The sequence below is a fragment of the Propithecus coquereli genome, unplaced genomic scaffold (assembly GCF_000956105.1).
Source record: "Propithecus coquereli isolate 6110/MARCELLA unplaced genomic scaffold, Pcoq_1.0 Scaffold11, whole genome shotgun sequence".
NCBI classification, from domain to species: Eukaryota; Metazoa; Chordata; class Mammalia; order Primates; family Indriidae; genus Propithecus; species Propithecus coquereli.
Genome location: NW_012134969.1, coordinates 9,798,844 through 9,826,142, shown reverse-complemented (window position 1 = coordinate 9,826,142; position 27,299 = coordinate 9,798,844). Strand labels below are relative to the sequence as shown.

General features: G+C 45.7%; 1 protein-coding gene across 1 annotated transcript; it reads right to left on the bottom strand.

Annotated features, from left to right (window-relative positions):
• Window positions 1-4,783: 4,783 nt before the first annotated feature.
• On the bottom strand, window positions 4,784-22,257 carry LOC105813673. Its single transcript, XM_012648445.1, has 4 exons — window positions 21,844-22,257; window positions 7,878-8,025; window positions 5,940-6,180; window positions 4,784-4,958 (listed from the first exon to the last, which is right to left on the bottom strand). Exons 1-4 carry the CDS (start codon window positions 22,255-22,257, stop codon window positions 4,784-4,786), a joined length of 978 nt encoding a protein of 325 aa, XP_012503899.1.
• Between the last annotated feature and the right edge of the window lie 5,042 nt (window positions 22,258-27,299).

The following is a 27,299-nucleotide window of genomic DNA, read 5'->3' as shown; positions in this document are numbered from 1 at the left end:
TGCCTTTGTTCCCCTACAGATCTCAGCTCATGGTCATTTCATTCATGAATGCCACCTGTCAATCACTCAGTCAACTCGTAGCTTTGTTGTAGTTCCAGGCACTGGGGAAAGAGCATGAGCAGAGCAGACCGAGCCCTTGCTCTCGTGGAGCTCACAGTCCCATGTGGGCATAGACATGTGTTTGTGTGTGTTCACGTGTTAGATCATGGCTAACATGGGGAAGAGAACTTCAGCATGGTAGGGGTGAAGAACAGTGGTGGTTGAGGTAGGGTGATCAAGAAGGGTGTCTCTGAAGAGGTGACAGTTGAGCATTTGAGCGTGACAAATGAAACCATGTGGGGTCTAGAAAGTCCTCCCCAGCCACCCTGCCCTGACTAGCTCAGACTCCTTGATTACAAGTTTTTGGGGACACTGCAGGCCTCCTGCCCAGTATTCATTGCAATCCTGACTCACGTGTATTGGTGTAATCCTTTGACTAATGTCTGTCTCTCCCATGAGACTGGAAGCTCTGTGAGAGGCTCTGTTTATGTTATATCCCCAGACACAGGGCTGGGACACAGCACATGCTCAATGTTGTCAAATGGCAATTGAATAGATAAACAAGCAGAGGCAATTCCCCCAAGAGAATGGCGAGCAGGCTTTGCCATCCTCTGTGGCCTGCGAGGGGGACCTCTGCTCACTCCAGCACACACCTCTGCCCAAGAGAGCTGCCCAGCCCAGGCTGCTGATGAGCTGTGGGGTTCTGAACACCCGGTGTTGGACTGGGACATCAGGAAAGCTGAAGGCAGATAGCCCCCCAGGATGCAGGTGAACCACATGGAGGCCTGGGCAAGATCTACCATAGAAGCTGGATCTGGCCAAATCTGGTGGGATCCAGGGGCAAACAGCACGCTCTAGGGAGGAGAGAAGCCAACGAGAGAAACCCAGGGAGGCAGGAGACAGACGGGAGCAGACGTCGGGGTGGAGACAACAGGGCAGCTTGGATTGGTTGAAGTCCACCACCTTTCGGGGGACAGCCTCAGGGCTCCCAGCCCTCCCCTCAACTACACTGCATCTTCTGAAGGCTCTGCTTCACCTCCTCTGCTCCAACTCAGGACCGGTTGATGGCTCCATTCTTCATCCTCAACTGATCACTCTACACTCCTCCTTTGCCTCTCCCCACCTTCCCAATCTGACTTTCCACAGCTGCTCCATAGAAACCCTGCCCTCAGTCACGGGCATTTCCTTACTGTCCATCACCCTTTCTGTGACTGCTCTGATGGCTGTCCTTCTGCACGCCATTTCCCCTGTGGAATGCCAGCCGTCTTCTGCTGAAGTCCAAAGCCAACCTTCAAGGCTCCATTTTGACCATGAAGTTCTTCCCTAACACCCCAAGCTGCGAGGCCTCCATCCCTTCATGGAACTCCCTTTGTAGGTGGACAGAGACACTCAGTGACATGTAAGTGGTCAGCACTGCTCTGTCTGTGTTCGTCCCATCTCCCCCTTTGGGTCACCAGTTGCTGAAGGGCAGAAAGCATATGTCATATTATTTTGCCTGACACACAGCTGCTTACTAAAGGCTTGATGGATTGATTGAGGGAAAACCTCAGTCGTGACCAGCAGTGGCGTTTATCCAGAACTGTTGCCCATCCCTCATCCTTACGGGGTTGAAGTGCCATGTTTTTCCACTTGGGAATTTCGTATAATTGAAAAGTCTTTCTGAAATTGGAACCTGTCAGACAAGACAGAATTACAAGGTAGCAACTAGAACCAAAAGAATTTGGAAATGGCAGCCAAGTCAGAGGTAGGTATCATGCTGTTATATTTACGCATAAAAAGGAACTGGGCTGGATTTGTTAGAAGGACTAGAACGTCTCACAATACTGTGTGGTTGGCTAAATAATGGCCTCCCAAAGGTGTTTCCATTCTAATCCCTAAAACCTGTGAATGTCACCTTACATGGCAAAACAGATTTCGTGGATTAAATGAAGGCTCTGGAGACGGGGGTGGGAAATGATCCCAGATTACCCAGGTGACGTTGATGTAATCACAAAGGACCTAATTAAAAGGAAGCAGGAGCTCAGAGTGAGCAGTTGGAGATGTTATGATGGAAGCAGGAGGTTGGAGTGATGCAAGCACAGGGCCACCAGGAAGCCCCTGGAAGCTGGAAAAGGCAAGGAAATGGCTTCTCCCTGAAACCTCCAGAAGGAACACAACCCCACCACCACCTTGACTTAACCTACAGAAACCGATTTTGGTTCTTCTGACTTCCAGACTGTAAGAGAATCAATTTGTGTTGTTTTAAGCCTTTAAATGTGTGGTGATTTACTACGGCAGCAATAGGAAACTAATCCGCTATAGAAAGGCCGTCACTGATGGCGGGTGCAGTCTCCTGTTAGAACCTCTCTGGGCCCCTGTTGGAGGGTGGGCACCAGGGAGCTCTGTTCTGGCAGCCGTGTTCTCAGTTGCATGGCAAAGGGCCAGCGCACACATGATTCAAATCAAACTAACAGCCCTCGTGTGTTTCCTCCATGAAGGAGAAGACATTCTGTGGTGGGAGCTGGAAACCAGGGGCTAAAGAACAGGCTACGGGTCAGGGACTCTCATCCTCTTCATTTGACATCCTGTCTAGGGATAGAAAGATTTTCATTTGTCAAAACAAGACTCCTGGGAAGCCTGGAGCTGCCAACAGAGTGCCCCAGTGACCAGCTGATTCCATTGAGTAACTGGTCAATTCAAGGGGAGAAGAATCAGTCAACTCAGCTGGGTTTTCTGAATTGACTTTTATTGTTTCAGATTTGATTTATCTCAAACCCCAGCAGACACCATCTCCTGATTCCCCAGGCAGAGCCCAGATTCTGGTATTTATCAGCAACCTCAGACATCTAAAACTCATCCCCAAAGACAAGCCATCCTTATGTTTACAAATCATGGAATTTTTCAGGCAGTTTGTGTGTAGTCTCATTAAAGACAAAAACATACAAAACAAAGTAGAAAAGCACAGCTTGGTGTCCCATAAGCAATAAATGCTAAAAAAAAAATCAGGACTCCAAACATCCTCTCGGTCCTGTTTATTTTTTCTTATCTGCAAAGGCAAAATGTATACAGTGTCTTCACTGCATAATGTCAGGGTCGATCTATGATAAACTGTAGTTTGATAAGAGGCAGAGTAAAGAGAACTTTATCCTGAGTTTATCCTCAGCAGTGAACTCTTTATACATGAGCCTTCAAACATGGCCACATTTGGGGAAATGAAAGATTCATGGTGATAAATTGCAGTGCTTTAATGCAGTTTATAAAACAAATTTCCCAAACATTTATTTTTCAGTCAAGCTTCTGGCTATAGTTGGGTTAGTACAAGCAACAAAATGAAAGAAACCTCCTAAACATTGACATTGGCACTCAAAAAATAATAAAGAGAAGTCTTAAAACATTTTCAGTATGTTTTCATTCTGAAAATGTGCTGATACAAAATTTCTAAGAATGCCATAGAATTACTAGTTGCCTTTTTTTTTTCTCTTAGGAGTTACAAATACTTAGATTCAGATAATCTAGGTATTTAGGTTCAAATAAATAAAAAGTTCTTTCTACAAAACAAAACAATAGGAATTTCATCCTATGGACCCAGCAGAAGGGAAGCCTTTATTCAGTTCTCAGAGTGATCTTAGCCTCGAACATCCTTGGCTTAATTTAAATGATTAATTTTTCCTAGTCTGTCTCCTTCCTTTATCCCCCAAAGCCCTCATACATTCCTAGGCATGCACAGGCTAATTTACAAGAAAATGCCAAAAAATATATGTAAGTGACATGGACAAAATTCAATGTATTCTGCAAGCCAGTGGTTCTCAAGCTTGAATGGGCACAACTATATGCAAAAAATGCAAAAAGTATGTTACAAAGGGAAAGAATACATTTTAAATGTAATTCTGATTCAGATAGTTCCTGAAATATGGAAATCCTTTCTGGACAGAAAGAACTTAATGAATTTGATTGCCCTTCTAATTGGGGAATGGGAGAGGCATAGCCTTCCATGAACTGATTCCATGAATTTTTATAAAGATTTTCTGGATGAGAATTAGGAAAAAAGAAAAAAAAAAATCATTCCATCTTGCATCTTCTCTAGCCAATTGCCCGTGGGAAGTGGAGCTGAGTTTTTGGGCTGGAGGAGATAGTGTGGTCCCGAGGCAGGGCCCCAACACACTCCTTCCCTCACCCCACTGCCAGGGCATTGACATAACGTTCAACCTAATCCAGCAGAAGTTTCTGGAAAAGTCTGAAAAGAGAACAAAAGGAGCTGCTTTTTCAACTGCATTTTGCGCAAAAGAAGGCAACCCCAGCACAGAACCAGGGTGTTTCTGAGCCCCGTAGAAAGAGGAACTACCTCTTGTCAAACTTTGACCCAGAGATTCATGGGTGGATTTGTTTCGAGGACTGAGGACAATGCTAGCAGCCACTTGGACAGACACCTGGAGAACAAGGAACAGGCCAGGGGAGGCCAGGGAAGTGAGCCCAGACACTCCACCTCAAGACCTTCCATTGCTTCTGCTCTTGGAGACCAGCCAGGTTGTGACTCCTGCTAACTTGCCCATGCAGGGAAAACCAGGCTCTGACAGTCTCCTGAGGCATGTCTCCTGGGAAGCCACAGGTCTGTTTGGCACTAGCTGGGCACCAGCAGGCTGTGTGTTGAGGAGTTTGATCATGTTACAATTTCCATTTTTAACTCTACCAAACACCTCATTCTGTGCTGAGAGTAGACACCTTCTCAGGGACCCAGCCCGAGGTTCTCCAAGGAACCCAGATGGAGTCAGGGCACTGTCCGCTCCCAGAGTCTTTCTCGAAGCAGCCACTGCCCTTTTGGGTTCTCTGTCTCATAGTAGTCCTCCCCACGTGGCGCCAGGGGCTCCAGTGCAAAGAGCTCTGCATCCCATTCCATGTCTTCTCCCGAGAAGTTGAAGAGGATTTGTCTGGAGCTCCCCAGGCTGCAAGGGAGGAATGAGCAGGAGGGTCAAGTTTGTCTTGGCTGACACACAGGGAAGGGATGCTCAGATGACCACCCTACCCCTGGAGACCACCCTGCCCCTGGAGACCACCCTGCCCCTGGAGACCAGCAGATTACTCCCCTGGTCCTGCACCTTGTGGGGGACCAAATAGTGTCATCACGGGAGCTGTGGATGGACCTCACTGGACCTCAGCCTGGCCTTGAAGAGGAAGGATGGGTGACGAGGGCTGGTTTGTGGTTTTAATATGTCCAGTGCACAGTCTACTATTATGGGAGGAAAATGCCACCTAGGAAACCCCAGAATCCCTTAGGATTCAATGGCTTTTGTAGAAGCGAAGGAAAACAGCTGCTGAGTCCTGACAGGGCCTTCTGCTCTGAGAGGCGAGGCCCCGCAGCAAGGCCTGGGTGGGCAAAACCCCGAGAGAACTCACTGCTCTGAGTCGGCAACAGGAATCTGGGGTTAGTGATGGTAAATAGTCTTAGGACAGGAAAATCTGGAGGCAAAGAGGACAACGGAGATGTCCCAAGAGGGGCCCGGCCAGCAAGACGTTCTACATCTCAGCGCCTGGCCAATGCCTTCCATGCACCGGCATCTGAGTCACTTGACATCAGTTCCCTCTTGGTGCTCCGCTCTGTTCAACCCAAACTCTCATTAAAAATCTGAGACGCATGACGCATTAGTGGCGTTTAGGGAAAACAATGAAAGCAGAAGGCACAAAGCATGAGGGCTAAGTGGGCCAGACCCCAGGCCAGAGCAAGTCAGGAGTAGGCAAACGCAGTGAACCAGGCCAAAGAGTAGACAACCGACAAAACAACTCTTTTAACTAAGACCTCCCACCCCAAAATATACAAGAATATTTGTTGGCAAGAGGGATTGGGCTCAAGGCACCTTAAGAACTACCCCAAGCATCTGGAGGACATGAGAACATCCTTGGTTATGCTATTTAGCCCGAGCACTTACTCTTTTTTGCAGGCTTTGGGTTTAAATTTCAAGGTGTTGAATGCCCCTTCCACAGCCTTGGGCAAATAAATGGGGTGCCTCTCGAGTCTCCTCTGAGTGCCGATGGTCCTGCGCTCGGTGCTCCTTCGAAACTGGCCGTCCGCGGTGTGCAGGGCGTGCACGGCGATGTCCTCGGAGTGTCTGCGCGGCGCTCGCAGGATCCAGTTGGAATGCAAGCTGTGCTCCCGGGAGCTGGTGGCCACTGGAAGAGAGAAGCGGGTGACCCGGGAAGGGAGTACTCGCCATCGGGAGGAGCATAAGGCAAAGGAAACAGTTCCTCGAGCTGAAACTCACAGCAAATGGGCAGAGACGACCATGTTCGTAACAGCAAAGTCTTAGAAAGGCCTTTTGACTCTGCAGTTGGGGGATACAATGGAACGTCGTGTCCATTAAAAATGAGGACACGGATCTATATTTATTGACTTGGAAAGATGCCCAAGATGTGTTATAAATTGTTAAGTGAAAAGAGTCCCATTTTTGTTTCAAAAAAATTAAAGCAGGTCTGTGCATGTATGTTAAAAACACTTGAGAAAGGACATACACTGGAATGGTAACAGTGATGATTATCTCTGGGTGGTAGTATTATCATAGGTCATATTTTTTACTTCTTCATACTTTGGTGTGTTGTTCGATTTGATTTACAATGAACATATATTATTGTTGTTATCAGAGAAAAATGGCCATTTCATGACACAGTCATTTTCTTTAAAACAATTATAACTGTGAAGATGGCACTTGCATCCTCAGTGAATTTTGTCGTCTTTTTGCCAAAGTCCCAGATTTCCCAGGGCGAGGGCTGCTTTCTGCCAGGGACTGGAGGGGCTGCAGGAGAGGAGGGCTGATGGATCACCTGCAAGTGCGAATGAGCTTGGGGAACAGGGGGAACCTTCGTGAAATTGCACAGAACCTGGTTTGAGAACCCAAGTCTCACAGATGCACATCTATCTAGGCTGGAACAACAGTGGTAAATCACAAGCTTGTCGTCTTTTGAGCATTAGACAAAACACTCAGGCATGATTTAATATTGGTACCAAAAGCTGTTATCTTAGTATCCAGGGGCCAGGAACACTCCCCTCCCCTAATAAAACTGCACCACAGGTGGCCAAAGATTAAAGAAACTGAAAATTGAGCGATGGAATCTAAAAGTGGGCTAGACTTGTGAACGTGTTTGGATTCTTTGCTCGCCACCAAAAGGGAGCCCGTGCCACGCCTCAGTAAGGAGAAGCATGACCTCAGTCCTCACCCTGGCCCCTTGTCCAGAAACCCAGGCTGGGCCCAGGCAGGCCCCCTGGGCCTCTCCTACCCTGCACACCACCTACTTCCTAGCCTGGGTAGGGTTAGAGCTGGGTTTTCAAATACAGTTTGTTCCCTTTCTTCTTAAAAAACAATTGTGGTGAATTGTCCATAACTTAAGATTTACCATTGTCACCATTTTTAAGTGTGCAGTTCAGTATTCACACTGTTGTTTGAGTAATCTCCAGGACTTTTTCATCCCAAAAAACTGAAACTCTGTACTTATTAATCAACACCCCCTACACCCTCAGAGTCTCTTTCTTTAATCATGTCCCTATTGCTTTCCTTGGAGTCTCAGGAAAGTCCCGCTTGTCTCAGCTGTGGTAAGTGGACCACAGGGAGGGAGTTTTTGTCCCAACATGGCCCCAGACATTGGAGGGGCAGGCTGGAGTGGTGGCAGCTGGGACAACTGAAGCACAAGGTCCCCAAAGAGGATGGCTAGGGGGCCAGGTTGTGGCTTGCAGGGCTTCCCTCTAATCAGGGAGGTGGGATTTCTGATAGCCTGTCTCGTAAGTCCACCCCAGTGTCCCCAGCCCATCCGTGCACTGCACCACAGCCCTGCCCCGCTTCGGCCACCAAGCTCCCACTGCCTTCCCCTAGACTCACCATCAAAGTCCACGTCTTCATTTGGAGAGGCAGCCTCAGCAGCCCGCGGCCGCCGCTCTGTGTCCAGCTCTGCAATGATGGAGTCAAAGAAAGCCATGGCCTCGGCCACGTCGGCGCTGAACTGCGAGTATTTCTTCGAGGCTGGTTTCTGCCAGAGGAGAAGAGAGAGTTGCCTGAGATGCCAAAAAGGGTTAAATATTGCTAACACAAAATGCACATGGAGTTTGGTACTTTTAGGGTTTCAAAGGCAAATTTGAGTAAGTGCCCTGTGGAAGGAAGGTGGACGCTTCCAGTCCGTACCTGCCATGGGGCAATGAACTTCTAGTTATCGCAAGGAGGCGGAGTGAGAGGACTACAAGGTCCACTTCTTTCTTGGTCGTGGAATTGTTATCAGACATTAGGCAAAATAATCAGTCTTTCTTTGGCTTTGTTCCCTGCTCACAAACACCCAATTAGGAGACTGTACATTTCCTTAGGTAGGTGATGAGACGCTCACAGCAGGAAAGAGACGAGACATGTTGAAAATGCTCTTATACGAGTTGTCCGTTTCTAACAGGGCCAAATGTGGGCTCAAGTCATGGAATAAATTGAAATGAGTATGATTGTTTAAACAGTATAAGGGAAAATAAAATATACAGTTAAGAAAAATCTATTCAGTGCCTGACCAGGTTTCAGGCTCTGTCCTCATTCCCCTTCGTGATCGCGTGTTGTCTGCACAATATAGTCCCCAAATGGTGATGAGCAAGTGACGTCACGGACATTCAAACACCGCAGTGGGCTTCAACGGAGAACTCACGATCTCCAGAACTGACAAAGTCAACATGTGAAGTAATGACAAGCTCTCTGGGGAATACAGGAAATAAGAGGACTTGGGGAGAAAAAAAAGGACAAATGTCTTAACCTGGGCCCTTTGAACTCCTTTGACCAAATGTAGAGTTTTTTTATTTTATGTGGGATGGTACTAAAAGTGAACATGATTAAATTACAGACTGGTGTGTTGGGAGGGAAAAGAACAGCACCTCTATGTGTGACACAGTTAGGAAACAGGCCACCCATCACCGCCTGAGCTCCACACCATCCTACCCCCGCCCACAACTCTCCACCCCACCCCACCCCAGTCCGTGGAAAAATTGACTTCCATGAAACCAGTCCCTGGTGCCAAAAAGGTTGGGGACCACTTTACAGCATTTGATGATTATGTTTTTTCACAGTATTTTCTTTGTATGTCAGTTTTGGTCATTTCTTTTGACCCATCCTCAAGTTTTCTGATTCTTTCATGGTTGTATCAAGTCTACGGATGAACCCATCAAATGCATTCTTCATCTCTGTTACTGTGCTGTTCATTTCTAGTCTCTTCATTTGATTCTTTCTTACAGCTTCCATCTTCCTGCTGGAATTCTCCATCTGATCTTGCATGTTTTCCACCTTTTCCATTAGGGCTTTTAACATATTAATTATAGTTTTTAAAAAAATTCTCTGATGGTTCCAACATCTGTGTCATATCTGAGTCTGATTATATCAGTTGCTTTGTTGCTGGGCACTGCATTGTTTTCTTGTTGCTTTTTCATATGACTCATAATTTTTGTGGAAAGCCGGGCCTTTTGTGTAGGTCAATAGACACCGAGGTTTCTATGCCTGGAAATGGTTTTTCCTTTGGTTAAGCCTGTAGTTTGGCTTAGAGTCAATCTAGATAAGAATTTAGTTGGGATTGGGGCCTGTCGCTGCTATAGTTACTCCAAGTGCCTCACAGACTGAATTTCTCTAGTAATGCCTTGTATTTAAAGTAGAGGCTAATTTTCCAGAGAGTTTCTCCTCAACGTCTTCTGCAACCTCAGCTTTAGGTCTTCCCTTTGTGCTGCCCTCAAGAGAGGGTCTCTCTCTATGCCTTTGCCCCATCCTAGCAGTATTCCGCTGCTATTTACTATGTGATGCTTGTTAGCACGGCGGCTAGAGGCAGGAGGGCATGCACTGCTTTTCTGATTAGCCCCCAGTTTCGGGCAGGCACTCTGTCCCTGGGGATGTGGCCTTCTCTGTAGCCTTGCCCTTCCTCCAGCTGTAATTATGAGCCCGGGATGCCTTAGAAATCCCTCCCATACTCCCCTCTTCTACTAAAGTTTTTGTTCCAGGGGGAGATAAGAAAGAATGATCTGGGCAGGGCTCCCTGAACTTCCCTCAGCAGCCGCTGTTCCCTCCCCGAGGCCTGCGCCGTAAGGACACTTTCGCAGGACTCTCTGCCAATCTTTGGTGAGCACCCGCTGAGGTTCCTGGAGAGTGAAGGTGAACTCCATCTACGTCTGCAGCCTCAGGGACTCCCCACTCTCTCCCCTCTCATACACGGCCACCACCGATTTGTCAACAGCTCTAGGTGAAGTCTTCCTACCAGCGTCTGTATGTATCTGCCCCAGGGAGGCAAGTGTAGTCATTCTGTCTCTCCCTGAAGGTTGATCTCCTCCCTTAGAGTTCGCTTTGGTTGGTTTCCCTGAGACCTCAGTTCTCTGGTGGTTTCAAAAAACAGTCATGAACTTGCAGTTTGTCTGTTTTTTGTTGTTGTTGTGAGGATGGGAGTGAGAGTCTTTCCAGCTCTCAAAATTCTGAACAGAAACTGACAGTCTCTCCAATTCGAATCAAGTATTATAGGTTTCATACTTAAATTCTTTAATTTATATTTGTACCTCTTTTACACTGAAAATCTTGGTTCTATATAACATTAACAAAAATTGCTTATTTATATTATCACATATAATAGTTTCAAAATAATAACACCAACATTATTAATAGTAAGCCCACTGAATGCAATTTAAGATGTGTCTCTGTGTGTGTGTGTGTGTGTGTGTGTGTGTGTGTGTGTTGTCCTTGGAATGTATAACCAAAATTCTGTTTTAAAGTCCCTTGAAATAATTCTTTTCTGTGCGATTATGCTGTTGACTTGGTAATCAGTTAGGTTCATAAGCTTCAGTTGGTTTTCATGCTTTAGGGATTGCTTTTTTCCCTTTTGATTTAATGCTTTAAAAGTATGTAAGCAATATGCCTGGTTCCCAAACCAAAACTGTAACTAACATTCAAGAGAGGGCTAGCTTCCATGCCAGCCCCTTCTCCTCATTTTCTCTATCCCTGTTTTAGTATTTTGTTTATCTTTCCATCATTTCTTTTTGAAAATATAAGCGAGCATGTGTTTATATTTGTATTCACTCACTTTTTTACAAAAACAAAAAGGAGCATCCCATATCCACCTGTGAACATTGCTTTCTTCACTCAATGTGTCCTGAGGATTACTCCATAGCAGTGAATAGAGGCCCTTCCCATCCGTTTTAATAGCTTCATTGTCCTCCATACAGATACTCTGTAGGAACAAAGGCCAGTCCCCTATCGATGGATCTTTGGGTTGTTTGCTATCTTTTGCTATTACAATCAGTGCTGCAATGAAAACTCTTGTGTATATGTCCTTTTGCATTTTGCCTGTAATAATGCTACAGTGCGGGGTAGGCTTCTCCTTGTAAGTACCCAGCGTGCTATGGGTGTTTTAGAGAGAGAATGGTAAGCAACAAGAGATCTGGCAAGTTAGTTAAGTAGGATTTGGTTAACAGAGCTTCTATCGTCCTTTCTATAAAGTATACTTTTAAATGTCTCCAGATGGATTTTGTGCTGATTTTCTAAGTACGAAGTCTAAGCTACAAGTCTGGGCTGAGTCTTTTCAAGCCCTGGATTGAACTCAGGCTGATTTCAGCCTTTTCTGCCTTCTCACAATTTCCATGGGGCTTTCTGACCTACACTAGGACATTCCCTTGGTGATTCCTTCGGGCTTAAGCTAATGTCACAGGAAAATCTACTTTACAAAGAGATGGTTGTGCAAAATGAGACTTCAGTCATCAACACCCCTGGGTGAGACCCCAAACTGTCCTCCTTCCCTGAACTCACAACTCCAGGCAAAAGTGGATCAGCTTCCCTCCCACTCTTGACTCTTCTAGCCCAGACCTTTTGGTCTTTGGAAAGGCTGAATGTGATGCAGCCTGCTTCATGTTGCAGCCCGGCCCGGCCTGAGTTTCACGGGGCCGTGCTCCTCTGCGATCAGCCCTGCCGCAGCCCCAGCGAGAAGGCACTTTCTCTGACAGCATCTGTATCACATTGCGGACTCCACTCCAGTTTGCCTTTCACATTTAACCCTCCATGGCCTCAGGGTTATCATTTTCCAAACCTCCCCTGCACCATCTCCCCAGCCCAGGCCTGGGCCTCAGATTACTTTTCCCAGATGGAATCCTTTGCATTTTTCCAAACCAAACTCCACTGTATTTCTCATTTTAATCTCTAATTCCTTGAGGGCAGTTTCTGACAGGTTTCTGCATTGCATAGCAGCCTGTCATCCTGCCTGTTTTGACCCGCCCTCTGGGTACCTGGGCTGCCCCCTTCTCCAATCTGTTCATTTTCTTCTGCGCTCTGTCAGTATTTAGGTGCAAGAGACCTGAATTCCACAAAACGAAACTCCCGACATTCTGTAGGAGGGGAGAGGAGGGGACATTCTAAACCCACCCAATGCCAAAGAGACCACCACTAAGCATCCGTACCCCTCTCACGTCTTTTACTCGGCAACTACCCTCACCTCCTCAGAGGGTCCAAACCGCTCACGTGTCACCTCCGCTCTGAAGCTTTTGCCAACTGCAGCAGGCAGACCCGGAGCATCTTTTCTATGCTTATTTCCAGTCTTGTGTGGATAGGTCCACTGCAGCACTTCGTGTTAATCCACACTAGACCAGTGATCCTGAACCTCTTCTTTGAGTGGGTTTGGCAAACAACACTTACAAATATGACATGCCCCCTTTTGATAAATACTCACTGCCGGCTGCTGCATAGAGGAGAGAGGTTGTAGGATGCTCACAACTCCCAACATTCTGGTTGTAATTCTACCTGTTTTTCTTCCAAGACACCTTAACATACCAGTGTGGTTCAGTCGCTGCTTCAGACTATGGGCTGCATTGGGGCAGACATATTGTCTTTCCATCTATGAATGCAGAGCACCTATTCTAGTGCCTGACACAGAGTAATAAATTTGTTGAGTGAATGAATGTATGCTTCTATATACATGTCATTACATAATGTTTATATTCTCCAACCAATTTTCATGTTGCTAATGTATACTTGTGGATTGAACTTGGCAACTTTTAAGAACTCTATACATCTTATTTCTTATGGAGTACTGATAATACTCTCTGGGCTTATCATACCTAGACCTGTGAATGTCAATATTAGTGATGAAATTGCAGGATTAAATGTGGAATTGGTCTGGAATGAGAACACCAGTGGACCCTTAGATCGTTCGTCTGGGAGAAATTAAATGTAAAACAGCTCAAATTCATCCACAAGCAATTTAATATTATCGAAAGAAGGTATTCAGAATAAACCTTAAAAGCTCCATCTAATGCATCCTTTTTGCCTTCTGCTATCCATGGGATGGATATTCAGGACCAAGTCAAAAGAGATACTTATCCCTTTTATATGACAGCACCTATAGAAATGTGTATCCATAATTGAATAGGCTTTTGTGAAAAAAGAATGGGAATTTATGAAACAAGTACTGTAGATATGAAAAACAAACAACTTAGAAAATAGTCACTTAAATTTAAATACATATGCAGACATACACACACACAAATTTTTACTAGGTAAGCTAAATGGTAGATTTGCCAGGGCTAAAGAAAAAATCAGTAAAGTAGACAACAGAGCTGAGGAAATCAACACAAAGAGACAAAATAAGAGGTTTGCTAGGAACTTTAGTATAACTAAACCTTGGTATTATCTACTATAACTAAACATTAAAATAGTTCGGGGATCACAGCTGCACATCTTCTGTCTCTGGTAATAGAGGTTCTAGACTCACAGGATCCAATGGATAGTTTTAGGTTTATTTTTTCCCAGCTTTATAATCTTAAAGCCATTACTTCTTTTGCTAGGACCTCCTAACTCCTTGCCTTATATGTCATCTAAATGACCATTTGCCTTTAACGAAACAGTGAGTAAAAAAATATTGCTCACATTTATCAAACTATTAAAAGCCTAACTGATAGAATTGAATTACTATGCTTGAAACACAGTGTAAAATCTTCACATACAATAAGTGAAATATTATAGTCCAGTGAGAGAAGGGATGGAGTTGTCAATAAATGGTGTCAGGAAACTTTGCTATTTGGGGAAAATGCAAGTTGGATTCTCTCCTGCTACATATCAAAATCAATGGGTTGGCTTTTCAAAAATGGAACTATAAAGAAGGGGGAAAAGGGCAAATACGCAATTGACCTTGAGACATGGAAGAACTTTCTAGGCATGAAAGCAAGGAAAGAAATACCAAAGACAAAAATTAAAGACATAAAAATCAGTAGCATCTGTACATCAGAAAATGCCAACTGAGAAGATACATAACTTGGAGAAAATATTTTTAACACACATGGCAGACAATGTGCTAATATCCTTAATAGAAGAAGAGTCCCTATAAATAAATAACAAAACTTTAATACAGCCAAAAGAAAAATTTATAAAGACATGAATGGACAATCTGCTAAACAAGAAGTATGCATTAGTAAGACAAAAAAAGAAAAAGACCATTCTTCACGCAAGCAATAATCAAAGAAAAGTACCTTAAAATAATGTAATGTATCCATTAAATTGGCAAACTGAAAAGTAATGACAGTACTTGATGCGGATAAAGCGCAATAAGAAGAGCTTATGTGAAACCCACTGTTGATGAAAAGTGTAAATTTGTAAAATGTTTCTGGAAACCAACATGTTAAAAGAATCTTTAAAAACTAATGACCTTTAACCTTTGACCCATTAATCATACTTGTAGGAATCTCTGCTAAAAAAAAATCCTCTATAGACATAGAGAAAAATGTGTTTATTTATAATGTCTAATTATTGTTTACAGAAAGTGAGTTGTTAAATTTGCCTTTCAAACTTTTGTTATCAAAAAAACTAGTTAATGAGATGGAAGAGGACTCACAATATATAACATTAACAGAAAAGAAGAGAATACAAAAATGTATGTATGATATGAACCAAATTTTGTAAGTTTATACATACACACACACAGACACACACACACACACTAGGGTTGTCAGATTTAGCAAATAAAAATACAGGATGGCAATTAAATTCCAGTTTCAGATAAACAATGAATAATTTTTTAGTATAAGTATGTACCAAATATTGCATGGGACACACTTATACTAAAAAATTCTTATTTAACTAAGCATTCTTTATTTTATCTTGCAACCCTAACACACATGTATGAAAATATATAGGAAAAAAATGATTGAAAGAAAATATACCTAAAAATTATATAGTGGTTATCTCTGGACAATAGGAGTCTAAGTTACTTTTATTTTATATTTTCTTCCTTATACTTTTCTGTGTTTCATAAATTTCATTTAAAGAGCAAATATAACTTTATCATCAGAAAAATATGTATAGCTAAAAAAAAAGTGTCCTTTTGATGGTGGGCTCTTAGCAATTACATAGTAGATATTTTAATTATTAGCATATAATTCCATGTGAATGTACTCAAACTATATTCTACTCCATTAAAAAGAAAAAGCAAACCTCTACTCATAAAAACCACAGACTTATGACTTTTCTAAATCTTTCATCAAAGTTTGTAATGATTTCCTTCTTAAATTACATTTGGAGTTTCTCAGGCTGTTGGTTTATTGAGCATCTACTATGTGCCCAAAACCATGCTTAGAGGTTGGAGTTAAAAAGATAAATAAGACATGATGCCTCTGCTCAATGAGCTCACAGTCAGTGTCAGAGTTAAGCAAATGGAGGGAAAATTACAGTGGGTCTGTTGAGTGCTGAGACATGGCTCAGACCCAGGAAGGAGGGAAATGCACTAGATGATGGATGTGAGAAAAGGCTCCCAGGGAAGGGTTTTCTCTGCTGTCTCGAAGGATAAGAAGTTCGCCAGGCAAACGGGGTGTAGGGGAGAGGAAAAAGGGAAGAGGAAGTATTGTTTCTAGGCAGAGCCATAGCTTGCGCTTGGAGGATAGATTAGGGAATATAATTACACATCTTGTGGCTTGACTGAGAGGGGCTGTAGCAATCACATGCACTGTTATCAATCGCTATTACGCTGTCTGCCATCTTGGGGAGCCCTCTGCCAAGCATAACGGAATATGTTTTTGCAGCTCCTATCGAATTTGTACTGCCTTTCAACTCCATATACCAGATCTGGGCCAAGAGATAGAGACTGCCCCCCACCCCTCAGTAACTGATGCTTATTGAAAGCCTGCATTTCAGTATCACTGCATTTGCCAAAAGTCTCCCCAACAGATTTGAAAAATAATTCCCAGCAGTGTAAAGCAGCCCATATGCAATTGATATATGCATGATTTGGAGTCTTTTTAGATGAATTGGATTCAGATCCTCCTGCCATAGAGGAGCGAGCGCCTTCTATGTGCTGTTGACATGGCCTAATTATTATGAGCCAAGACTGAGTGACCTTGATAGAAATTTGATTCTGAAAGCTAACGATCGTCAGAATAAAACTATTTTCCGTAAAAATTAAGTGCTTTTGGCAGGCATTCTCCAGAATTCAATTGGTTCTTTTTCAATCATTCTTATAACAGGCGAATTTCTTTCATCGGGGGCGGGGGGGAGGGGGGAGGAAGAGGGTATGTTTCGCAGCTAGTTCATCCAGGCAGACGTATCAAAAATCCAAGCTGCTCAGAGCTAGAAAATCCATGGGAGAATTAATGAAGTTTCTTCTGACTGTGGTGGGTGACCAATAACCCTGACCTGAGAAAATGTCCAACCCGGACCATCTGGACTGTGCGGGGCTGATGCAGGATGCTACAGCCAACCCCAAACAGCCCGCCCTGCCTCTGTGGCCAGACTCTTTGAGGCTCTTCTCCACGGTCTGGCCAGGCCAGGGTGCACTCGTGTGGCCCAGTTCTCACAGTGGGATGCTGGCCGCTTGCCTGTTCATCTGGCCGTGGAAGTGTAGGGAGCTTCCTCAGGGAGGACCCCAAATACCAGCAAACACTCTGGTCAGAGTCAGAGCACAGTCTCAAACTTCTCTTCTTCGCTTCCCATCAAAACCCCAGCTGATCAGCCCATAAGGGAAGGAAGTTCTGGCACATGTGACAACACGGCTGAACTTTGAAAACATGCTCAGTTAAATGAGCCAGTGGCACAAATACTGAACACTGCACACATGATTCCATTTATATGAGAGCTAGAGTGGGCAGGTTCACAGAGATAGAAAGTTGCACAGAGGCCATGACAGACTGGAGAGGGGGAGAAATGAGGAATTGGTGTTTAATGGATACAACATTTCTGGTTGGAATAATGAGAACCTTCTGGAGATGGATGGTAGTGATGATGACACAACTTGGTGAATGTACTCAGTGCCACCGAATTGTATGCTTAAAAATAGTTACAGTGGTAATTTTTTGAATTTCTAAATATTTTACTTTAAAAGACTGTTTTATATTTAAAGAAGTAATTGTCAAACTTTTGATAAAAGCTTTCTTCTGATTCCTAAATGAAGTATTTTTAGTGTCCGTGATCTCTTAAGGAGTTCATTTTCTAGTGTACTACTAGCAACAGTTTCATAAAGTGTTCCAAAAATATGTTAATTAGTGTTTAACAGTCTTTTGGATGAATTGTTATGGGTTTACATAAATTATAATTTGGAAAAGTTCGTGAAAGTCTAGTGTGAAGGACTCTGGTTACTGTCCAGCTATCAATAATTTGAAAGATACCTAGCAGTATGCATTTTTACTCTTAAAAAATTGATACAAAATCATTCAAAGAAAAGCACTTAATTTCTTAAGAATTCATTGACTTTAATAGACTTCATTACCCATAATTTTGGGACACTAAAAAGCACTCACTTAAGGAACTGTAAAGTGACATTCTGAAAATGGTAAATGTTATGCTATGCTTATTTTGCCACACTAAAAAAAAAAAAAGAAAAAAGAAAAAAAAGTTGTGTGATGAAAATATTCCAGAATTAGATAGTGGGGAAGATTATACAACTCTGAATAGACTAAAAATCACTGATTTGTACACTTTGAACGTGTGAGTTTTATATATGAAAAGTAAAGCTATTATTAGGAAAAAAAAAAAAAGCCAAGCTGAGAGAAGTGATGTTTATGGGAAGGAGAGAAAGGAGAGAAGTAAAGCAACGCGGAGGAGGAACACACAGGCCAAAGCCCCCGACGTGACCCTGGAACAAGCTGCAGAGAGAGCGACTGGCTTTCCAACGTGCTGGGTGGGGGTGCAGTGGCCATAGCAAGACACAACAGGACAGCTTTTGACTTTTCACGGACGTTTTTCTCTCCTGGGGTGAACCACGTCTTCAGAGGATTTTGACAAAGGGTATGTGGTTCATCCATCCCCCGGCACCTGAGTTCTCCCCTGGGCTCAGGAGGGGCACACCCCTCTGTAGAATGGTGCTAGGCGCCAGCACGTCAGGTTTGGAGGACAAGTAGGAGTCAGCGGTAACTGCTGGCTGTTCCTGAGGGTGTCTGGGCGGTGGCACGGGAGTGCTGCAGAACGTCACCGCTTCTCACCGGCAGAATCGCCCACGGTGCCCAGAGCAGAGCGGGGCCTGCCCTGTTGATTCAGAGGCTACGCTCCAGGACAGGACCCACTTCAAATACGTTCTCCTTCTGCCACGTGCGTGGTGCCCGGAGTTGGAAATTCTGACGTGAGCATCCGAACAGTGAGTCCCAAACTGCAGCTCATGCCCAGCACTGACACAAAAATCCTCAGATACGGATTTTTGTTGTTGTTTTGATTTTAAAATGTTGCAAAAAGTGTGTTTCATTCATTTCTGTAATGGCCTCCTATTCTGAGGGAGGAGCAGATTGTCACAGGGCCTGGCAAGGACCCCACCACGCAGGGTCTCTGGGGGGCTTCCCACACCCCCCCTCCCCGCTCACCTCACTTCTACTGTGTCCTCACGTCCTCCTCCCATCCACCCGCATGGGTGCCGAGCAAGGAACAGGAGTAAGAGTATGTCATGAAACTTTTGTTTTGCTTGTGTGTTCGGGTAAACTGGGTCAATATCTAAAATATATTTCTTACTACTATGAACCTTAATCAACATACTTTAAAAGCCACTATCTTGCCACAAAAGAGGGATAGACAAGGGCACTTAGGTTCTGTCTAAGATACCTGGGGTTGGTATCTGCAGGGAGGGCGGGAGGGAGGGCCTGCCGGGGTGCCCTGGGGCCACAGAGAACACTGCTCACTCCCTAAATGAAGGCGAGCTCTCCCTTGATCTACAGCACAAAGACATCAGACTTTGCAAGTTTATAAAACATCCACAAGTGACCGACAGTACTCGCTGCTATGCTCCGGGGATAGAAAATGAAAAGGATACTGTTTCAGCTTCAAGCTCACCAAGCTCACTGTAGTCCACCAGGGGAGACACAGGTTTCAGCAACCCACAGTAGGATGTGATGAATGCTAAAACAGAGATGTGTCCGGACCAATGCTGGAGAAGAAAAGAGGCTAATTCTATAGAGGGGTGTATTCGCTTCCTAGGGCTGTCATAACAAAGTACCTACCATAAGCTGGGTGGCTTAGAGCCATAGAAACTTATTGTCTCACAGTTCTGGAGGCCAGAAGTCTGAGATCAGGACGTCAGAAGGGCCATGTTCCTTTGAAGGGACTGGTGAAGGACCTGTCTCCCAGCTTCTAGTAGGTCCTGGATTGTGGCAGCGTAACTCCAGTCTTCATGTGGTGTTCTCCCTGTATCTCTGTCTTCACGTAGCAGTCTTCTTATAGAAACACCAGTCATATTAGATTAGGGGCCCACCCTACTTCATGATGACCTCATCTTAACTAATTACATCTGCAATGACCCTATTTCCAATAATGTCACTTTCTTTGATACTGGGGGCTAGATTTCAATACACAAATTTTGAAGGGATACAATTCAACCCATAACAGGAAGTCGGGGAAAAGAATGGTGTTACCTAAACCTTGAGCATTAGCGGGGTTTTCTCCCCTCCCAAAGCAGGAGAGGAATAGCATTCCAGGGGAGTGCTTAGTTCTAGTCCCTGTCCCTGCAGTGCACACAGGCCCAGGCAGCCACGGGCCACCCTGCTAGCCACAGAGCCTGCTCCCTCATTTCACAGGCAAGCCCAGCACGCAGAGCTTTCTGCAGGAGCTGCAGGGAAGGAGAGAAGCTCGTCTAAAGACTGCTAAGAGCCTCCTGCACCCAGCATTTCAAAGTGAGTAAATACCGGGGTACCCAGTACGTGCCAGGTGTGATCACGTGCAGCATCTTGCTGACTCCGCTCAAGGCGTATCATTGTTTCCATTTCTATGCTACAGAAAAAGAGGCCCAGGGAAGTAATCCTCACTTGAAAAAGGCACACAGGTGGTAAACAGCAGAGCTAAAATTCAAACCTTGGTCTGATTGACTTCAAGGACCCTTCAAAACTCTTCCCTGATTGCACTATGGTGAGAAGCATCTCCCGAGGAAATCTGTATCAGGTCTGTGTCCCTCCTCATGGCCATTTGATGGGGCCAGAGCTGGTCATTCTGCTTCTGTTCCCTCCCTCTACCTTCAGAGAGCTCAGCAAGGAAGGGAGCTAGCCAGGTCCAATAAGTGCGGGCTCCATGTGCGGGGTAATATAGTGCCTAGAGGAAATCTAACCAGAGCCTGGAACCCCTGAATATTCAAGCTAGAAAGGAGTTCAGAAACCACTGCAACCCCCTCTGTTATCAGAGGTGGCACCGAAAGAGCAGGTGACTGGCCCACAAGCCTACAGCTAGCTGGACACAGGGTCAATGCTGGGACCCAAGACTAGGACCCTTTTGTATGGGCCCCAACGCTGATATCCTTTTGGAGTTAAAATGATTGTTTAAACTGCTCCCACCTGGTATAACATGCACAGTTGAAACCAGTCGGGTTAGGGCAAGCCCTAGCTAGAGATTTGATAGCAGGCCAATCAGTCATTCAACATTAATGCAGCTTGTGCAGCCTGCGGGACAATCCCGGGAGACAGCAAGGAAGTGGGAGACAGGCTGGCTCTGAACACCTGCTAGTATGGGCATCGGGGAAAATGAGTGATGAGAGTATAGGACAGAACAGCCTCGAACCACAGGCATCAGCACCAAATTTGAGGAAATGAAAGCAAGAGTAACTGAATGAACTGGGGACTCATAATTGGAATCAGGTGACCTCACGCCTGGAGCAGGGTCACTATGCCAAAGTTGCCCTGCTGTGATATAGGAGTTCTCCCCTGCCTTCTGAACTGGCATTACTGGAATGCTCAAAAAAGACCATGTGTACAAAACACTGTGATAAGTACCAGCAACTAGATAAATGCAAGCTCTTTCTTTCGCTAATCTCATGCTTGTGTCTGTCTGGGGCCTCCAGTGCCCAAAGTCATCAGCAGTCTCCTGAAAGAGGCACAGACTCTCTCTGTAGCCACGGCTGAGCCACCAGCATGCCTGGGCCCAAGGTACACACGGAGGAAATCCTCCAGTTCCTCGGCTAGCATGGGGCTAAGCACCCAGATATTTGAAAACATCTAGTTCGTATGAAGATTTCCCTTTTCGCCAGGACTTTTAGAGACGATAATAACAATTTTTTAAAGAGTAATAAATTTCTTGGAAAATTATTCACTGTCATCCATACAAGCATTGTCTGATCTATAAAGTCGGGCAGTAAATGGCAGACATACAATGCAAACTTAGGGGCCACGTGACACCAAAGCCCACGTCTTCCCCCCCAGGCTGCTCTGTGGACACCATGAGCTGCCCCTCCGTGCTTCCTCAGCATTCAAAATAAACATGGGCTTCCCCACCCTGCCCCAGGCTGGGGAGACAGCCATGGGAAGTCTCTGAGGACTACTGAACCCCTGCTCAGAATGCGTCAAATTAAACCCTGCGTGGGTGGGAAAAAGCTTTCCAACAGGTGAGGAACTCTCATCTACATTGTACACTCAGCAGCGCTTACCTTTATTTCTTTGGGAGTGGACCGGACGGGGGCCTTTTTCCCTCCTTTGGAGGACTTGGAGGAGGTTTGGGAAACGCCCGGGGCGCGGTGGGGCTTCAGGTCCCCGAGGCTACTGAGGTATTTTTTGCGCAGGGCCAGCAGCTCCTGCAGGTACTGCAGGCAGTCCTGGGTGCGGGAGAACATCCACGCCCGGTCCTCCTCCTGCTGCAGGTAGTACAGGCTGGTGTCCATGCTGCTGGTGCTTTTGTATTTCTTCAGGGACTCGCTGAATTTCTCCCCATGGTCCCCAACCACGTACATGGAGCTGCTTCGAATCAGCTTAACCGTGGGGCTGGCTCCGTCATAGAAGGGGCTCTCGGCTGCCTCCTTCCTCTGCGGGCTGGAGCTAAAGATGGAGTGGATCTTTCTGAACATGGTGCTCGGTTTCTCCCCGTGGGTGCCTTCCAGCTGCCTGCGCTGCCGCCACCCGATCTAGCTGGAAGCGCAGGAGGCGACATCCAGGCCTCGCGCCATCTGCCTTCCGGGAGGCCTCTGATCTCTGGGACCCCAGCGAGCCCGGCTCGGTCACCCGCGCATCTCTCATGGGGGGATATTTGCATCCGGAAGCCAAGATGCCATAAACAACCCGAAGGCGGGGGGTATTGCGCTGTGAGCTTGAAAGCAAGCGCCCCGGCTGGCTTAGTGCACCATTTGGTGCAAGCAGCTTCTGTGCTCCCCCGTGGAAGGCCCCAGCTGGGTGGAGAAAGCGTGACAGTGCCTTGCCTCTCTGCTGTTTTCTTTCCTTTTCGTCTTCCACCGCTGGACGTGGTCTCACCACCCAGTTTGACTTGATCTTGGTGCGGGTTTTTTTTTACATTTCCACCTGGGTTGAGCTGGCCCCAGTCCTGAATTCTCTGGGTCCAAAATGAAATTCTACTTAGTAGGGACAGTCCTTAGCTAAAGACTGCGTGTTACTCGGGGTAAAATCCAGTCGCCCGAGATGGGCCAGGGTGGACACAGCCAGGCCGCTGGCAGGAGCTCGCAGATCCCCCGATAAGCCGGGCTCCGAGCAGGCATCTGAGCGTCCTGGAAGAGCCTCGCCCCGAGGTAAGGGGACCTCGCGGCTGTCACCGGATAGCAGCCCATTGTGGAGGCGGGAGGATTCAGATATCCAGACCTCGACTTTTTGCACAGAAGCATCAGTGAGCTGAAGGGTGGCCACATTCGTGGGGCAGACACGTTTTTTAGCCTGAGCACATTTGAACTCAAACTGGTTAAAATCAGACGTGAACTATTTTTTCAAGAGCCTTGTATGAGTACATTAGAATCCCAGGCATGCTGCCTCTAGGATTTTTCTCAGGCAGATGCCAAACATTGTTGTCGTGTTCATTATTCTACACGGTCCGTTCTCTCCTGGACGTCAGTCGGGGAGCTGAAGCCTCTAGTCTCTGGAACAGGTTTTTCTTAAGCTGCGTGGTGTTAGAGGCCATGGGCTCCGGGAAAGTGTATGTAAAGGGTTATTGGATAGATTTATTAGCACAGTTTATTTTTGCTGTTTTTTCTTTTTTTTAAAGAAAGTGAGAAAGCACTTGTGGTTTTATCAGATATTCAAAGAGGTCTGTGACACAAAGAAAAATATTTAAAAATGTTTCTATCCTGCTCTAGAACAATAACCATGCTTTTCTTCCTGTAGATATAAAATAGCATTATAAATGTATTCGTATCGAGGGCATCCTCTGCTTGTGTTGTTCTCCTAGGAACCAGGCTGACATAGCCCCTCACATGCAGAAACATTTACACCTTACTGTTGCAGAATGCTTTAGTGTTGATGAAGGATTTCCACACGTAGTAACTTATTTACTGAGTGTAGCTTCCTTGGCAGAGAAGCATCACTTCCGTTATTATCCTCAGTGGTCGTCAGTTCGCAGATGAAGGCGGTGCCCAGGAGAGGTTAACGGACTTGTCTGAGGTCTATGTTGGGTGAGTGCAGAGCCAGTCCTCAGACCCAATGCTCCGGCTTCCAGCCTGGCATGTTGGCCCCACTCCCCTCCGGCCACCGAGGTCACGAGTTCCAGGTCTGTTGGGGGTAGTGATCCCCCTAGAGAGCCAGCCCGTTTCTCTGGCTTGACTTGAGCACAATCTAGAAGCTCCCAGGATGGTCAAGTGCTGCCAGGATTTCATCTCAGAGGGATCCAGGGGCTGTGACTAAATAGCCTTTCTCGGTAGCTTGTGCCAGTGGGTTTACGATGATGCTTGTTCTGAGTGTATTTAGAAAAATTTTAAATAGATAAAAATGAAGTCTACCTTCATATGCAGAATGTCACAAGCAAACTACCTCTTGATCATAAAGGAAAGAAAAATGTCTCCCTATATATTCTCCTCCTCTCCACTCTACCTCCCTGTTGGATGCTTCCCAAGGGCCAGACTTGTAAAGAAAATCAAGAGAAAATCATACTGACATCAACTCGCAGAGCATTTCGTGAACATTAATGGACAGGACATTTAGCAGTAGCCAAGACCCGACTAGTTGACTCTCGTCACCTCCTGTGCCTGTCCTGTCCCCAAGCCACCCTCTCCTGGAGCGCCTACTGAGGCGGTTGATGGGAAAGAATGCTTTCTCCCTAGAAAAGTACTTGTCATCCGCACTGGATGAGGGAAATTCATCCGGAATGTCAGCTGCCTCTGTCATACTTTCTTTAGATTTTCTCATGGCCTCAGCTCTAAAAAAAATGGGTGTGAAATCATCTTGTGGTTTTACAAGGTGTATTTCGAGGCCATTACAAATGCCCATCAAATCCCAAATTGGCACCCCAGCTTGATTCTTTCCATGTGTCGTGGAGAACACTGGATGGGCACCCATACAGCACCCATACAGGCACCCATACTGGGGGAGAGAAGAGCCTCTCCCCCAGCCCCGCTGCCACCGCGTGCCCCTCACCGGGCACAGACCAGGCTTGCTCTTTGCAGAGGTATCAGAGCCTTGAGGCTTGGCCGGAGAATCTGTGTAAAGCGACTCGTGTAATAAAACTTGCTTTATTCCAGAATTTCTCAAACTTAAAGGGCAGAATCCCAGGGCGGCAGCAGAGCAGCCCAGAGGATTTGCTCCGTAGCAATGCCAGGCGGGGGCACCTACGGGCGGCAGGTGCAGAAGCAGAGTGAGCTTCTGTCTGCTCCTAGCCAGCCTGGTCTTGCCGGGTGCCCGTGGTGTAGGGGGCAGGGCAGGGTGGCAGGAAAGATCGAGAGCACGGGCCTCACTCAGATCTGGTTTGAATCACAGCTTGGCTACCTAACAGCTTGGGAAAGTTATTTAAACTCTCTAAGCTTTGGATCCTTCCAGTGGAAAAGTGGATATCACTTATGGCATAGGGTTATTGTAATGATTAAATGAGATAATATATCTTTTGACCTACATCTCCCCATCCCTTCCCTTCATCCCCCGACCTCTAGTAACCACCATCTTATTCTCTATCTCTGTGGATTCTTTTTTTTTTACATTCCACATATAAGTGGGATCATGCAGTATTTTTCTTTCTGTGTCTGGCTTACTTGGCATAACGTCCTCCAAGTTCATCCATGTTGTGGCAAGCGGCAGAATGTCCTTTTGTAAAAGCTGAATAATATCCCACTGTATATACATAGTACCGTTTCTTTATCCATTCATCTGTCAGCAGACACTTGGCTGCTTCCACATCTTGGCTATGGTGAATAATGCTGCAATGTTCAGATATGTAGGAAGAATATGTCTAAAGGTCTGAAGAACAACATGAGAACTATAGTTAATAATATTATTGTATTATATTTAGGATTTTTGTCATAAGAGTAGGTTTTACGTGCTCTTGCCAAAAAGGAGGGGGGAGGGCGGTAACTATGTGAGATGATGGATATGTTAATTTGCTTGAATACAGTAACCCTTTCATTATGTATATCAAAACATCATGTTGTATACCTTACATATATACAATAAAAAATGAAAAAAAACAAAAAATAAATGATATAGAGAGAATATTTAACATGTCATATTTGCTCAATCAAAAGCAGCAATTATTACTTCATAATAATATAAAGATATTATTACTACTACTACTTCTACTTTGCAGCTCCCAGCATACAGTTGCCAAAATATTAACCCCAGGCAAAGATTTCAGATCCTGTCATCATTCAAGAGACCTCTCGTCCTTCAATATTTGTGGAGATGAAAGGCTCAAACGGGCCAGCCTTAATAACAACCAGCGTAGAAATTGCTAGTTTAGCCCACTGCCCTGAGCAATGCCAAATTTCCCCGAGATGCTAGCTGGGTCACACTGTCGTGAACAGCCCACCTGTTTACAGGGCACGTGACCAGGCATCTCAGCCCTACGTAGCGTGGAGTCGGGCGAGCACTTCATCATTTCCCTCCCTTCAGTCGGATGTGTTGCGTGGTTTCGTGGTACAACCTGGGATAGTCTCCGAGGGACACACATTTCAAGGTCGTGCCTCCTTTAATCCCACCAGCCTGCAACTGCACTTCCTATAGAGTCCTGAGTCACAGGAAACAATCAGAACCTTCCTCCCTAATTGCACATCTGGAAACCCCCTTGCTGCATCCCTGAGAGGAAAGTGACTCTGAGTCAGCACTTCCCAGAAGGCAGGTGAGTGTGGGGGCGGGGGAGGCTGGTGAGAGGAGTGAAGTCGGAGCTCAGAGGAAGAAGGGGAAGCTGAGAAAAGGAAGAGATCAAATACATGTGCTGAATATTGAATGACGGGTACGATTACAAAGTTCGACAACGGGTATCCCATGTCACGGTGGTCCATTTGCGCAGCGTATTGGAACATTCAGCTTTCTGGTTGTGCTATGAATTGTGAGGGGAAGAATTTTCCCTGGAGATCAGCTTCCCTGGCTCAGACAGTGATGCCTTGTGCTTTGGATCTTTGGCCAATGAAGCACAGGCCCCCAGGGGGGAGCAGAGCAGCTCCAAATCCCCCTGGGCTTGGCGCTCCGCATATGAAGACCAAATGCAGAATAACAGGTGGCTTTGCCAGCCCTTCTTACTTTAGCGTGCTTGGAAATTCCTAAAAATTGTGCCTGTAAGCAAACATTACCTCTGAGGTTTACATGACTAAAAATGTCCTGGAGCCTGAGTACACAGAGGGTTGGCGGGGGACTCATGGCCTCCTTTAGGAGGTGTGGCCCCAATGCGGGAGCCCTGTATACATTGCTGCCGGTCAGGCAGAATGGACACATCGTACAGTGCGAGGCAGGGAAACTCAGCTAAGCCAAGACTGCAGATGAGCAGTGACAGACTGGCATGGAGAAAGTTGGAGGGGAGGTAGCAGGCGGCAGCAGGCAATTAAAGGAGGGTCTTGACGGCCAGGTCAATGACTTTGGGTTTGATTCCACAAAGTACCCTTTATCAGAGCTCTGGGAGTTCATAAGACATCTTCATTCAATTTAGAAAAGGTTCCCTCTCCAGGCAAAGGCCAGGCAAGCAGCCTCTACT